The sequence below is a fragment of the Heloderma suspectum genome, chromosome 4 (assembly GCF_057233095.1).
Source record: "Heloderma suspectum isolate Gila_16-S chromosome 4, 16-S_ref, whole genome shotgun sequence".
Lineage (NCBI taxonomy): Eukaryota > Metazoa > Chordata > Lepidosauria > Squamata > Helodermatidae > Heloderma > Heloderma suspectum.
In genome coordinates this window covers 199,745,960-199,760,764 of record NC_139461.1, presented here as the reverse complement: position 1 = coordinate 199,760,764, position 14,805 = coordinate 199,745,960, and the positions used below count along the sequence as shown (strand labels likewise).

Sequence of the window (14,805 nt, the reverse complement as noted above, 5' to 3'; positions counted from 1 at the left end):
CTGTCCATTCCTCCTCTCATTCTGGGCCCACCCTAATTCCTTGCATGTTATAATAAACAGGCTTCAGGTGTGCCACCCCAGAGGTGGAGGTGGGATATGGATGACAGGATCAAGAGGAACTGACAGGGGAGGACTCTGCTGTTTTGTCTCCCATTGCATTGGGGAGTTTAAATTACAGCATGGATCTCTAGGCTACAACGTGGCAACACTTATGTATGGCAAGCCGAACACAAACCACCCTGGTTATAATGGCCAATATTTTAAATAAAAATTGGATGTTTCATAGCATCTTACTTGTGGTGGTGTGAGAAAGGGAGGGAGAGGTTTAAAAAAATGAATAGTGTGAGTAATTTCTCTCATAATACTAGGACTTAGAGCAGAGCTTTCCAAACTTTTAATGTCAGTGACACACTTTTTAGACATGCATAATTTCGTGACACGGTAATTCAGTTTTACTCGCAAACCGGAGGTTAAACTAACCCATTATAAGAGATATGGACACATACATAAACTGTAATAACGAAATGTATGGGGATACAACATATCTCATGAAAACCTTTCATTTATATCTTTAAAAATATATGATTTGTAAGCTAATAACATACATTGTTGTCATTTATGAGTAACAGTATGTAAATATGTGCAAGAATTTAAAAAAGTTGAATAACACCAATAACTACTTACCATTTTAATGGGATGTATGAGGTTGATGGGATGAACGCAGCTTTTCAATATTTGGTGGAATATTAGATAAAGACACTCGCATTTCATCATCAAGCATTTTTAAGCTTCCACGTTTCAGTGTCTTTAAGTTTGCCATGGCTGAAAAGGATACTTCACAAATGTATGTAGTACAAAACTGCAGAAGAATTTTTAACGCTTTTTTAGCTATGTTTGGATGCATTTTTGAAATGCGAATCCAAAAGCTGTCTAAGTCACCCTGTTCATGCATCATTAACAGATTTCGATCATTTTTTATGTCAGATAATTCTTCTTCTTCAATAAGTTAAAAGTTCCTCATTGCAGTTGAAAGAAATGGATTTCTAATCCAATCATAGTCTTGGATTTCAACATTTGGGAAGTCATGATGAACTTTCTCTCCAAGCAAAGTTAAATGCTCAACAATTAGCGAGCTGATATCACATTTTAGCTGGCACTTAGCAGTTTTGGAAAACATTTCAAAATTTCCTTCTTTCACTTTCCTTTTCCAAATCGCTATTTTGTCTCTCATAGCACAAATTTTATCTACCGCTGTTAAGATATTTTCTCCTTTTCCTTGCATACTGGTGTTTATTTTATTCAAATGTTCAAATATGTCAGCAAGATATGCCAATTTTGTGCACCAAAGTTTGCTTTGAATTAGATCACAGAATTCATTTTGCTGATTTTCCTCAAAAAGTTTAAGCATCATTTCCCTCAATTCATATACAGGACAAAGCACTCGACCTCTTGAGAGCCAACGAACTTCTGTGTGTAGTAGAAGCTTTTTAAACCCTGCCCCCATGTCTTCACAAATATGAGCAAATAATCTTGATTGAAGAGATCTACTTTTAATGTAATTGAGCATTTGAACCACTTTGTCCTAAACTTTTCTTAATTCATTTAAGAAAATGAATTTAAGAAAATGGAGCGCAGGTGCTGAAAATAACAGTACCTGCGCTCCACTCCCACAGTGATAAAGTGAGATAATAAAGATAGGAAGCAGGACCAGGAGAAAATGTGAAAAATAAACAAAATTAACTAAAGTATTTACAATACATATTAGGACACATAGGTCCAGGTAGGAGCTCAGCTGCAAAAACACATGAAGTAGAGAAGCAAAAGTCCAACAAAAATGGTGTAAATACACATATGTCTCACTACAAGGCTATACTGCTGTAAATATTTGCAGTGCCTATGTCCAGAGTCCAGTTCCAGCACTCTCCGGTGGTACACTGCCAGTGGGTGGTTAATCCACAATTACAGCAGAGTAAAAATAAAAATAAATGGCAGAAATCAACGGAGCTCTGTTCCGACTGGCCAAGATGGCAGACGGCCCGCTCGGTGCAGTCCCAGGCGGTGTTTCCACCTGCGTGTTACTCTGGCCTGGCCGTGAGGCAGCGTGGTGCAGAAGTCCGTGAAGGACACGCCCAAAACCACGCAGGGCTGGTGGCCGCTGCCACTTCTCTGTGCCGGTGTCGGCCGAGCTCTGCTCCCAGGGCAGTGCCTCCCTTCCCCTCTCTTCGCCCCACGCCTCTACCTTTCCGGGGAGTGCAGGCTCGAAGGTCTTCGCCTGCCTGGCACAGCCTCCCTGCTCTGGGGGCGTCCAGCGGGCTGTTGTTCTCCCCTGCTGCCCTGCAGCCACACCAAGGACGTGGGGAAGCCTCTCGCCCAAGCTGATTGCGAATTGCTCGACTAATTGCTCCACTAACTTTGAATTCTCCACACTCCTCGTGCAGCCCGTGTTACCACACTCCTCGCCGTACTGCTCCAACACCGCCAATCACGTGCGTCCTCCGTCAAGACGCCACGTGATCCTAAAGCAGCTAATGTTAAAGCACCTAAGCCTTAGCAGCTAAGCTGCTTTAACATTAGCTGCTTTAGGAAGTTCCGGGGGAGGGGCCAAGCAAAGCAAACGTGAGTAAGGGAGCTCCGCGGTGCTCTTCCGCACAATTTTCTGCATTTCGCGCGATACACCTACACACTGCTGCCAACACACTAATGTGTTGCGGCACACAGTTTGGAAAGCTCTGTCTTAGAGTAACCCAATTAACTTGATTTTGGACAGACAAGAAAGTGCTCTACAGAACACACAATTCTCATGTATAATTTCCTTCCTCAAGATATGGTGATGGCCACTAGCTTTGATTGCTTCAAAAAAGATTAGAAAAATGCATGGATAGGTCTACCAATGGCTATTATTTATGACAGACTGAAACCTCCATGTATAGAGGCAGTGCACATCAAATACCAGATTCTGGGAACAAAGAAGAGAGGGTGTCCTTTGTTTTCATGCCCTGATAGTGAGCTTCCAGGATCTCCTGTTTCGCAGCTCTTGGAATACTGCAGTAGATCAACCTTGGACTGATGCAGCAAGTCAGTGATTGTAGTATTGTTGCTTATAGATACGTACATATTTCAAGCTTTTTTTTGAATATGTGAATATTTTCTAATAGAAATTCCATCCAAGGCATAGAATGGCAAGTAAATAAACATGTTTTAATATAGTATTTTATAACTTAGGGTCATGAAATTTCAATGTCCCTACAAAACCAGCAACATCGGGTTCGATACTCAGAATCAGTGGAAGATGGATCCATTATTTTCTCTCTTTCTGGTACAGTATCTTACATTGTGGCAAAGACAGACTTCTTTTAAATCCTGACTTTGAATAGGCATCTCAGATCCCCTTCTAAAATCAGCTATCCAGGGAAGGAGAGAGAATAACATGCTCTCATACGTTCTTTATCTTTGCAAACTCTGTGGGTTAAGTGAGCAATGTTGTTGGCTGCAATAGTAAACTTCTTTTGTTGGAAGGAAAGTGTTACTGGCTTTGCCTGTTACATGATGCTCTCCTTTCCTGTAGCAGTGTGCCCCCATAACCTCTATTTAACAGTTTGAGAACCACTGTAATAAGCTAAGCAATATTTTTATTTTTTAAATTGCATTTATTATTACATTTATATCCCACCTTTTCCCCTCTTGCAAGGAGCCCAAGGTGGCTTAGATGGTCCTGACCCTGTCCATTTTATTTTCACAATAACCCTGTGAGGTAGGTTGGGCTGAGAGTCTGTGACCGGTAGGGATGTCAGAGAATTTCTCCACGAATCTCGGGGAGACCGAATGCCAGTGCATTCGGCCCCCCCAAATTGGTGGAGAAACGCATTCTGCCCCCCCTGCCCCCCCCGGGACGGGACTTACCTTGTGCGAATGTCCCTGGCAGCAGCGGCTCCGGCGGCAGTTCGGTGGTGGTTTGGTGGCGGCGGCAGCTGCGGCGGCCGATCTTCCGACCGGCTGCTGCCGCCGCCATTTCCAAGTTAAAAACAACAACAACAACGTGATAGGCTACGTAAAGATTTATGTAGCCTATCACGGCTAGATTTTTAAAAAACACCGTGATAGGCTACATAAATGTTTACGTAGCCTATCACAGCTGAGTGGAAAAGAAAAAAAAATACAGTGCGTACGCAAATGGCGGCGCCCATGGGCACCGCCATTTGCGTTCCTTATTTTGGCACGTGTACTCTACGTAAACATTTACATAGACTACGGCGAAAATAAAAAAAAAAGGTAAAGGTGTCCCCAGCCAGTCGTGTCCGACTCTAGGGTGCGGTGCTCATCCCCGTTTCTAAGCCGAAGAGCCAGCGCTGTCCGAAGACGCTTCCGTGGTCATGTGGCCGGCATGACTGAACACCGAGGTGCACGGAACGCTGTTACCTTTCCCGCCGAAGCGGTACCTATTTATCTACTTGCAATTTCTTGCTTTCGAACTGCTAGGTTGGCAGAAGCTGGGACTGAAGACGGGAGCTCACTCCGTCACGCAGCACTCGGGTCTCGAACTGCTGTCCTGCCGACCTTCCAGTCTGCAGTTCAGCGTCTTAACCACTAAGCCACCATAGCATTCCCCTTATTTTCGCCGTAGTCTACGTAAATGTTTACGTAGACTACACGTGCCAAAATAAGGAATGCAAATGGCGGCGCCCATGGGCGCCGCCATTTGCGTATGCACGGTGTTGTGTTTTTTTTTCACTCAGCCATGATAGGCTATGTAAAGATTTACGTAGCCTATCACGGCTGACTGCAGGGACGCAAATGGTGGCGGCTACGGCCACCACCATTTGCGTCCCAGCAGGACAGGATTTGCGGCCGGAGGGACGGGGCGCCTCCCCCCCGGCCAGAATTTCGGGGGGGAGGGACGGGGCGCCTCCCCCCCACCGCGAATCAACTTTCGGGTTCAGGTAAGTGACTTTCGTACATCCCTAGTGACCAGTCCAAAGTCAGCCAGGGAGCTTCATGGCCAACCACAGACTAGAAACCAAATCTCCTGACTCCTAGTCTAACATTCTAACCACTAAACCAAACTGGCTCAGTGTGGACATTGTAGAAACCATTAGTTCCAGATCTACCTTGCCACTCTTTCGTCCCTGTCCTAGACCGACATACTTGGATGTCCCATTGATTCCAGGCACATGTGCTTAGGGTTGCAGCGTTACGTTAATTTCTGAACAAACACGGTTTCAATAATTGTAGTATATACCCCATCGACATATGCATTTTGTTTACTTTTTTATCAGCAGTTACATCTATCATAACAAACTTTCTTCTTTCCCAGGTGTTGCTTTTTTCTTTGCTGATGCTCAAGACTTGTTTTTCACTGACAGAGAACTGTTTTTTGAAAAAATAAAGGGGTTTATGACCATTCATAGGAATGGATTTTTGCTTTTGTCAGCTGCCCTTCATGGACCCAAGGAGTGGGATGTGATGTTCAAAGTTCAGCAGAGGTATGAAATAAATAAATCATCAATAATTTGTTTTATTACTAAAGGAAATTGGGTATACCAATGTGTAGTAGCTGCCTAGTCATCTAAGTTGTAGGTGAATTTGATTTTGGTAATCCAATGGAAGCTAGCCAAGAAAGAAATGCACTGTAACTTCATCTTGTTGTATTGCAGTTTGTAAGCAAGTGTCATATCTCAGTCACTGTGACATGTGTAAGTCATTTTGACAATATGAAGCAATTTTTGAAATGTTACAACTTAATAGTCCCCAAGTACAATGTAACTTTAAAAATTATTAGATCTGGAGCCCTAGCCTAATAAAGTTAGCCTAGAAGTAATTCCTGTTGATTTTAGCGAGACTTGCTTCCAAGTAAGTATGATTAAGCCTGCAGCACAAATTTACTTGACCTATGATTTAAAAATGGGAATTGTATTCCCAAGGTCCAGTCATACAGATTTTTATGCCAACAATAAAGCAATCAAAGTGGGTAGAGCAATACTCCTATCTGGTGCATGCCACTAGAATGGCAAGAACAGAGTTAATTCTAATGATTTAACAGGGGTAGGTCAGCATTACATTTACATTCAAAGGGTAAATGCAGTGATTTAGGAAATTGTCATCCAAGATTATTTGAATATATAATTACACTCAAGATTTCAGAAGATCATAGATTTGGTCTGCTGCTACTGTTAACCTACATGAGTGCTTGCTAGCTGAAGGGTGGCATTAAAATCAGTGAATAACTAAATAACTAAATAAATAACGCTACTTATCAGGTCAAACTCTTGGTCCATCTGGTGCACTATTATGGTAGATCAAAGGTAGCATTTATGTGTGAGTTACCGACTGAACAACAACAACAACAAAGAGTGCATGGGTGAGCTTTCCCATCCCCTGAACCTCCTCATTAAAGATTCCACTTTCCCTATGCAAACTCTGTGCTCTACCACTCAGTTATGGTCTCTCTTGTATATGTTGTTATTTGAGTAAATAAAAATGTAATCATTATTCATATAGTGCCATTGATGTTCATGTACAGAATAACATAAGCAAAAAAGGTACTTTGCTGTTTCCATGGCGCTTATAATTAACTTTTCACTAGTAGGAAGAAAACAGAGGAAGAGGCAGGAGAGAAATGCCTAGCTAATAATCGATGAATGTTGGCACATGCATTTATGTGCATTTAGGCTTTGTTTTGGTTTAGGGGAGAGAGGTTGTGCTACACAGAAGGGAGTCCAATACATATTTTTATACAAAACTGCTGGTTTAAAAGTAATGCAATAATTATTGTGCCTGCGTATATTTTCGCACTCATATACAGGAAGGGTAGAGCATGACTTTACAGGAGCATAATCACCAGCTCCGAAAGCTGTAGAAAACCTGGGGCCCTCCAGATGTTGCTGGACTACAACTCCCATCTGTTCCAGCTAGCATAGTTGATGGTCAGAGATGATGGGAGTTGTAGTCAAAATATCTGGAGGGCCACCAAGTTCTCCACCCCTGTGCTATGGCTTCATTTGCCCTGGGAAAGTGTGGATCTATGTTGGATGCTGCTTTGGCCCAGACTGAGGGGACCCTAATTCATCTTCTGACACACCGAAGGTGGTGCTGGGGGTCTCCTGTTCAACTCCCTGGCCATTGGCTTGTGGGGTCCCTCAGGGTTCTGTTTTGTCCCCCATGCTATTTAACATATACATGAAACCACTGGGGGAGGTTGTCTGGAGTTTTGGGGTTTGGTGTCACCAGTACGCTGATGATACCCAACTCTGCTTTTCCTTTCCATCTAATTCCAAGGAAGCTGTTGGGGTGCTGAACCGGTGTCTGTCGGCAGTAATGGACTGGATGAGGGCAAACAAATTGAAGCTTAATCCAGACAAGACAGAGGTGCTCCTGGTCAGTCGAAAGGTAGATCAGGGAATAGGGATACAGCTTGTGGTTAATGGGATTACACTCCCCCTGAAGACACAGGTTCGCAGCTTGGGTGTACTTTTGGATTCAGCCCTGAGCCTGGATGCCCAGGTCTCAGCGGTGGTCAGGAGTGCATTTGCACAGTTAAAGCTAGTGCACCAGCTGCGCCCGTTCCTTCAGATGTCTGACTGGGCCACAGTGAAACATGCCTTAGTTACATCCCATTTGGATTACTGTAATGCAGTCTTCGTGGGGCTGCCTCAGAAGAGTGTTTGGAAACTTCAGCTGGTTCAAAGAGCTGCGGCCAGACTGCTGGCTGGGGCTGGTTACAGGGAGCATACAACTCCCCTGTTAAAACAGCTTCACTGGCTCCCAGTTTGTTTCTGGGCACAATTCAAAGTGCTGGTTATGTCCTATAAAGCCCTATACTGCTCAGGTCCAGGTTATCTGAAAGACCGTATTTTCCCATATGAGCTTACTCATGCCCTGAGATCTTCAGGGGAAGCCCTTCTCACCATCCCGCCATCATCACAGGCACGCCTGGTAGGAATGCAGGAGAGGGCCTTCTCGGTGGCTGCCCCAAGGCTCTGGAACTCCCTTCCCAGGGAGGCGAGAGTGGCACCCTCCTTGATATGTTTTCGTAGGCATGCAAAAACTTTTTTGTTCCAGCAGGCCTTTGGGGATATGCAACGTATGGATACCATTTTTGTTGTTCTGGTTGTCTTTTAATGTTTTAATATTTTTACAATTTTAATATTGATGATTTAATATTTTAAACTTTTGTACAGTTGTATTTCTATTTCTATTTATAGGTTTTAACTGTAGCAGTTTTAATGTTGTAAGGCCGCCTTGAGTCCCAGTATTGGGGAAAGGGCGGGATATAAATAAATATAATAAATAAACTAACTGGGCAAAGTAGACCAGTGGCCAGACTAAGGCAGTTTTGTATGACATCTCCCAAAGCAAGTATCTGCGTCAGCTTTCCTACACATCAGGCCCCATTCTTCTATACCAGGGGTGGGCAACCTGTCACCTCAAGATGTTTAATAACTGCATCTCCCATCAGTCCTAGCCGGTACAGCCAATGGTGAGAGCTGAAAGGAATTGCAGTCCAACAACATCTGGAGGGCCACAAGTTGCCTAGCCTATACCAATGAGTGGCTTGAGAACTGTTGTCCACCATCTATTAAACTAGATTATTGTAATCAAACAGTAAAGAAACCTGGTTCCCATTCCTTAAACATTTCCCAGTGATCCCCAGCGATGTCTGAATATTCAACTATAGTTTAGTTTTTTGCTGCTGATACTAACATCAAAAACCATGAACACAGCTCAGTTCCAATTGTAGGGTATATATATTAGCAGACCAACTGCCATTTATTTTCTTCTTTGCATCAAAGGAGCAACTATTCTAATGGGATGTTTGATTTCCAGATAGCTGAGGCTAAAACCAATTTAGGTAAAAGACTTGGGCAGATTGCCAATTGCTGCAGAGCAGCAGAATATGCAAAAGGAAAATAGATGGCTGCCATTGATACATGCAAGTGTCTTGTTAACTTTAATGAGAATTTTCTCAGAGATACTTCTTAGCTCTTGTGTAACCACTTAAAAAAAAAGAAAAAAGAAATGTAGATAACTAATGCCTATGTAAATAGGATTCTCAGAGTTAAAGTTCATGTTACTTTAAGCGCATTATCACATGTAATGTGTCCCTTCATATTTTTTTAAATAGCAGCCATGGCATGGAGGCAATCAGGACTGAGAGCATGTTATGTGAAGGAGACTTAACCATTCTCCAATCTACACTGCAGTCCTAACAAAAATCCTTTGTTCCCAGAAGCTATTTGTCATGGGAACAGCTTCCCTCCTATGGCAATTTAAGGGGGCAATTTTCATTGGTACCATGGCATCATAGGGAAAGCATGAAAATAACCCTCCTACAATTGAGCTCCTCCTCTGGTTATTTCCCAAAATACCCAACGCAATCATACATTTAACATAATATGTAGTTTGGCCCTTCTTAATCTGAGGCTATCCCCTACTATGGAATAAGACTGTACTGAAATTCCTAAAGCAGCATCCTATTCTGGGCAGGCAGAGTCCTTATGGTACCCTAGTTGCCTGTTCCTTAATATTTAGATACCCTTACTACATCTCCTGACTGAGAGCTCTTAGAATGGACCACAGGAGGCTGACAGCAGGCCCAGCCCACACTCTACTTTTGACAACACAATGCATAAAACTTTGTGCTGTGCTCCTTAGGAGCTTCACCAGTGCCACAAAGCATTGTGCCAGTACAGGTAGCCCATTTCTCTGCTGCCCTAGTGCAACAGGGCCTATGACTGCGTTGTTGGAGGGAGCAAGCAGAGATTGTTGCGTGCGGTTGGGAAACTCCCATAGATGAATGTTTCTGATTCATTCATGGCTACGAGTCCTGATGACTATAGGCTGTCTTAGGTACAGAGGCAGTGTGCCACTGAATTACCAGCTGCCTGTGGGTTTTCTTGAGGCATCCATTCGGCCACTGTGGGAAACAGGATGCTGGACCATTGGTCCAGTTCGGTAGGCCTCCGCTTCTGTTCTTATCCAATAAAAGAGGGACTCAAACTGTGAACTGTCAAAGTTAATTTTTTTCAAAAGCAGCAAGAAATATTCTCAAACCAGCCAAACTACAATTATCCCATCTCAAGGCCTTCTTTTTTTTTTTTTTTAATTCACATTGCATAAATCTTGTTGGAAGGTGTATCTAATAGGTGGGTCAGTAATATAGCTGCTAGGAAGGGGGCAATCAGGTGCTGAGGAAGAAGAGTTTTTTGTACTATTACTGAACTGTAATAGTCACTTTTGCTAAACCAACACACACACTTTACATTTTAAGTCTGCTTAGTGATACCTAGTTATGATCTAGGGAAGAGAGGGTGGGGGTGAGCAATATTAGGGAAAACTTTTGGACTCTTCAGCTTCCCCCCCCCAAATGGTTTATAGCTGTTCTCAGACTATCCCTACTACTTACCTACCTTCCACTATCCCAACATAGCAACAAAGAAATGCCAGAGCCCAAAATGCTGCAATCAGATTAAAATATATTTATTATTAATTAATTCAATACCTCCTATAATAAATTGCTGTAGGCTATTACTTATGTAATCATATAACATAAGTTATATAAGCTGGGGATATATATAAGTTAGATAGGGTGGGGAGAGGTAATGAGTGCTGTACCGCAGGGCTTAGTCCTGGGCCCAGTGCTCTTCAACATTTTTATTAACGACTTGGGAGGAGGTGGTGCAGGGAATGCTGATCAAATTGGCAGATGACACAAAATTGGGCGGGATAGCTAATACTTTGGAAGACAGAAACAAAATTCAAAGTTATCTGGATAGGCTGGAGCGCTGGGTAGAAAACAACAGAATGAAATTTAACAGGGATAAATGCCAAGTTCTGCACCTAGAAAAAGAAACCAAACGCAGTTACAAGATGGATGATACTTGCCTCAGCAATACTACAAGCGAGAAGGATCTTGGAATTGTTGTCGATCACAAGCTGAATATGAGCCAACAATGTGATGTAGCTGCAAAAAAGGCAAATGCTCTTTTGGGCTGCATTAATAGAAGTAGAGCCTCCAAATTACGTGAAGTACTAGTTCCCCTCTACTCAGCACTGGTTAGGCCTCATCTGGAGTACTGTGTCCAGTTCTGGGCACCACACTTTAAGAAGGATGCAGACAAACTGGAGAGGGTTCAGAGGAGGGCAACAAAGATGATCAGGGGACTGGGAACAAAGCCCTATGAGGAGAGACTGAAAGAACTGGGCATGTTTAGCCTTGAGAAGAGAAGACTGAGGGGAGATATGATAGCGCTCTTTAAGTACTTGAAAGGTTGTCACAGAGAAGAAGGCCAGGAGCTCTTCTCGATTATTCCAGAGTACAGGACACGAAATAATGGGCACCAGTTACAGGAAGCCAGATTCTGGTTGAACTTCAGGAAAAACTTCCTGTTAGAGCAATGCGACAATGGAAGCAATTACCTAGGGAGATGGTGGGCTCTCCCACACTGGAGGCATTCAAGATGAAGCTGGACAGCCACTTGTCAGGGTTGCTTTGACTTCGATTCCTGCGTTGAGCTGGGGCCCCTTCCAACCCTACTATTCTATGATATGCTACTATTCTGATCCATTGTGTAAAATTGTAAATACTTTACTTGGCATGATTGACATTTATAAGCATTCTGTGCTTCAGGTTCTTAGGCAGTAATTTACGAATAATCCCAGTCCACAATACTGCAGAAGCCATTAAACTCATGCTGACTATAGCAAAGGTAAGTAGCAGCATTTAAAGTCACTTGTACATTCTTGTGTACTTAACTGCACCCAATACTGCTACAGCAGGGATTCTGGCTTAAAATCAGCCGCTTGCTGATTTTAATTACATTATTACTTGTAATACAAATTATAGATGCATCTAACAACAGGATCCAAGGTTTCATAGGATATGAAGCAAACTAAGTCATATTAGGTACTTCTGCAAGGATTATTTAGGAGTGCATCTTTAAAAAAACAAGTTAAATATTACTGTTCTTCTGTTTGGTATAGCTTACTGTGCAGTGAGAACAGAAATAGATTTAAGAGGCTAAGGATATTTTAAGCTATGTTCTTAAAAATAGCTGCAGCTTCTTGTTGTTTTAAAGGTACTTCAGTTTGAACCCATGTTGTTCCCTAGATCCCAACAAATGAAATCATAATTAAGGTATTAAGTTTGGTGCCTGCTTAAACGATCACCTGAAAATGCTATGCAAATTTAGATAAGAAAAAAATCCTGCAGCTTCCAGCATTCCCAGCTGGTAATACTGCGAGTTGTAGGACTCTTTTCTGTCTAAACATGCTTAGGATTGCACCCTTATAGACCCACTTCCACGATTGCCAAAATCATGGGAACGCTGAACAAAAAAGACTCCAAAGTCATTCTCAACTCTTATGGTATATTACCATTACTATAACCCACCCCCTCCTCTCTCTCTCTCTCTCTCTCTGTGTAGACTACTTCAAAACCACACCTGGACAACATTTGTTATAGAATGCTAATGGCAAAGACGCAGATTGTAGAACAAAGCCCTGTTTGGAAAATGCTTCATCAGAGCCAACTGGATTGTAGTTTATTAAATACCACTTAAGGTTTTATTCAAAATGTTGACCATGTTTATTTGCAAAATACAATCTCAATTTTGTGCTTTAAAAAGCCGCGCCCACAAAGAAATAAGCGTGTCAGTTTGGAAAACACATTTCTGTTTCAGATACATTCAGAATGAAAATCTGTGTGTAATTTGTGAAAGTTTAATTTCCTGCATAACCACCAGAGCCATATTATTGTTCACTTAGATTTCTTTTCCTTGCAGCATTAAAATATGAAAGATACTGTTTAAGCTTGAGTGGAAATGGGTATCCCAATGTCCTTAAACAACATTTTGGGTGAATACTCATTATTCAAGAGCACAGATGAGCAGCTACTGGGAGGGTCTCCAAATGTACATGATTACAGTGATTTAATTTATGCCAAAAAGTTATTTATTCAGTTATACTGCTGCTTTTCTAAGAATTATTTTACTTATTAGTTTCTTCCCTCATAAATAGAAATAAATGTATGTTTGTTGTTCAAGAAGTACTCTTTCTAGTCAGTAAACTCCACCTCACAGTGTCTTTGTTCAGGACAGACTGTACTGGGGGAGGCTCTGGCTAAGGGACAAGTTCAGGAATGATCAGGCAAATTTGCATGGAGGAATTTACTCACAGGTGACATCACTGTTAAATTCCTAATGTATCACCTTGGCCAGTATCCGGTGTTAGTCCTACAGGGAGTAGGCCCATTGAAACAAATGAGACTTAGTAATGACTAACCCAAGTCTCATTCATTTCAGTGGGTCTATTCTCTGTAGGACTAACATTGGATACTACCCCTTGACTATGTTTGAATACAACAACATAGTCTCAGGGTGTGGTGTCATAGGTTGTGGACTGGTCAAATTCTCTTCATTGCCAGAAGGTTTCAGGCAAGTAGTAGTTCAAGCTGTTCAACATGTGATTAGACAGTGCTGCATACTCTGTGCTGCTATATACCCCAGACCTATCTCCATATAAGTTGTAAGACAGAATGAATTCCCAGTTTCTATACTAGACATATAGTATATGTCTAAAATAAATTATTTCCAGTGTTAGCATAGGCACATATGTCTTCTCCATTCCACCTGTTGGGGCATTTCCCTACCTGCTCCCATATTTTCCTTGTGGATATGAAGTAACAGAAGCAAAAGAATGTATCAGTTACTGGCTTGTTGTTCAACCTTAATTTTTGTCTGATGCTCCTTTTTCCTTGCTGCTTCCTGAAGCACTGGGGGGCGGGGGCGTCTATATCATATACCTTGGCATTCATTCCACCAGTGCTGTGTTTTGGGAGCTGAGAAGTAGTGTGCCAGCACATCGTGTGTATAAACCTATGCCATCCAAGTTATAAAGACAAATATGTCAACCTTCTGTAGATGTGTCCACTGGACACATTCAATAGGACTGGATCCCTCCATTCACATAACAGAGATCCAGCAGAGGCTCTTTGCTGAAGGGGGGGGGGAGAGGGAGAGAGAAAGAAGGGAGAGACAATTTTTCCAGTTCCTTCTTCCTCTTGCAGTCATCTTTGTGCTGCCTGTCATACTGTGCTGCAGGGTACCACAACCCTCCAAAGCAGATTTACAGGGGACTGTAGGCGGAAGAAGGGATTGGCAAAAGTTTCCTCCTCACCTTCCTCTGAGGTTTGTGATCACCATCAAGTGCGTGTCTGGATCCAACCTACTGAGTAAAACTGCATGCACATGTACCAGTGACTGTTCTCATCCCTGATCACCGTTACATTGAGCTGCATGTCTTATGTCATAGTAGGGCCCTATAATTAGGCTGTGTCATGCAAAAGCCTAGTATGTTACTCATGCCATGAAAACTCATGGTTATGCATGCTCCTGGGAGTTTTGCCAGCCAAAAAAAATGGCTCAGATCACTGAATTGTACTGTGCACTTGCAGACTGGTGTTTAATTAAACCTAACACACACTTTACATGTATTTTGCAAATATGCCAACTGAGCTAACACTTCTTTGAACTTCTGAAGGTGTAAAAATATTCTTGGACCTTCTTTTCTAGCAGCCAGGATAATTACTACTTGGTATATATTTAAAGTTTGGTACTTTATATGTTCAAGTCACAATGTCAGACATATAAATGCAGTGCATGATGTGAAACATTGGGATAGGGGAGACAAAATGCTTCATTTGATCCCAGTAGTTTCTCCAGTTGCAGGCTGTGTTTTGGTTTCAATGAGTTCTTCTACTCTGGCCAGAACACTCTCTATTAAATCAAACGTGAAAAGGGCTGAACGAAGAAC

At 42.3% G+C, this 14,805-nt stretch overlaps 2 protein-coding genes across 12 annotated transcripts in view; one reads left to right on the top strand and one right to left on the bottom strand.

The window, feature by feature from the left end:
* The window catches only part of C4H1orf146 (chromosome 4 C1orf146 homolog), a 27,136-nt gene extending 14,079 nt beyond the window's left edge, over positions 1 to 13,057 (top strand). For 3 of the 7 annotated variants that reach the window (XM_084851920.1, XM_084851921.1, XM_084851924.1), the window contains exons 3-6: positions 3,223 to 3,316; positions 5,312 to 5,480; positions 11,624 to 11,702; positions 12,420 to 13,034. In XM_084851920.1, the coding sequence (XP_084708046.1) occupies positions 3,223 to 3,316; positions 5,312 to 5,480; positions 11,624 to 11,702; positions 12,420 to 12,554 (477 nt within the window). In that variant the 3' untranslated portion in view covers positions 12,555 to 13,034. Of the gene's footprint in view, positions 1 to 3,222; positions 3,317 to 5,311; positions 5,481 to 11,623; positions 11,703 to 12,419 lie in introns of all 7 variants that reach the window. The other 4 variants (XM_084851922.1, XM_084851923.1, XM_084851925.1 and 1 more) reach the window with 4 other exon arrangements.
* GLMN (glomulin, FKBP associated protein) overlaps positions 12,542 to 14,805 on the bottom strand; it is a 41,423-nt gene continuing 39,159 nt past the window's right edge. For 4 of the 5 annotated variants that reach the window (XM_084851915.1, XM_084851917.1, XM_084851913.1 and 1 more), the window contains one exon: positions 12,564 to 14,805. In XM_084851915.1, coding sequence (XP_084708041.1) covers positions 14,689 to 14,805 — 117 coding nt within the window. In that variant the 3' untranslated portion in view covers positions 12,564 to 14,688. The other variant, XM_084851916.1, reaches the window with a different exon arrangement.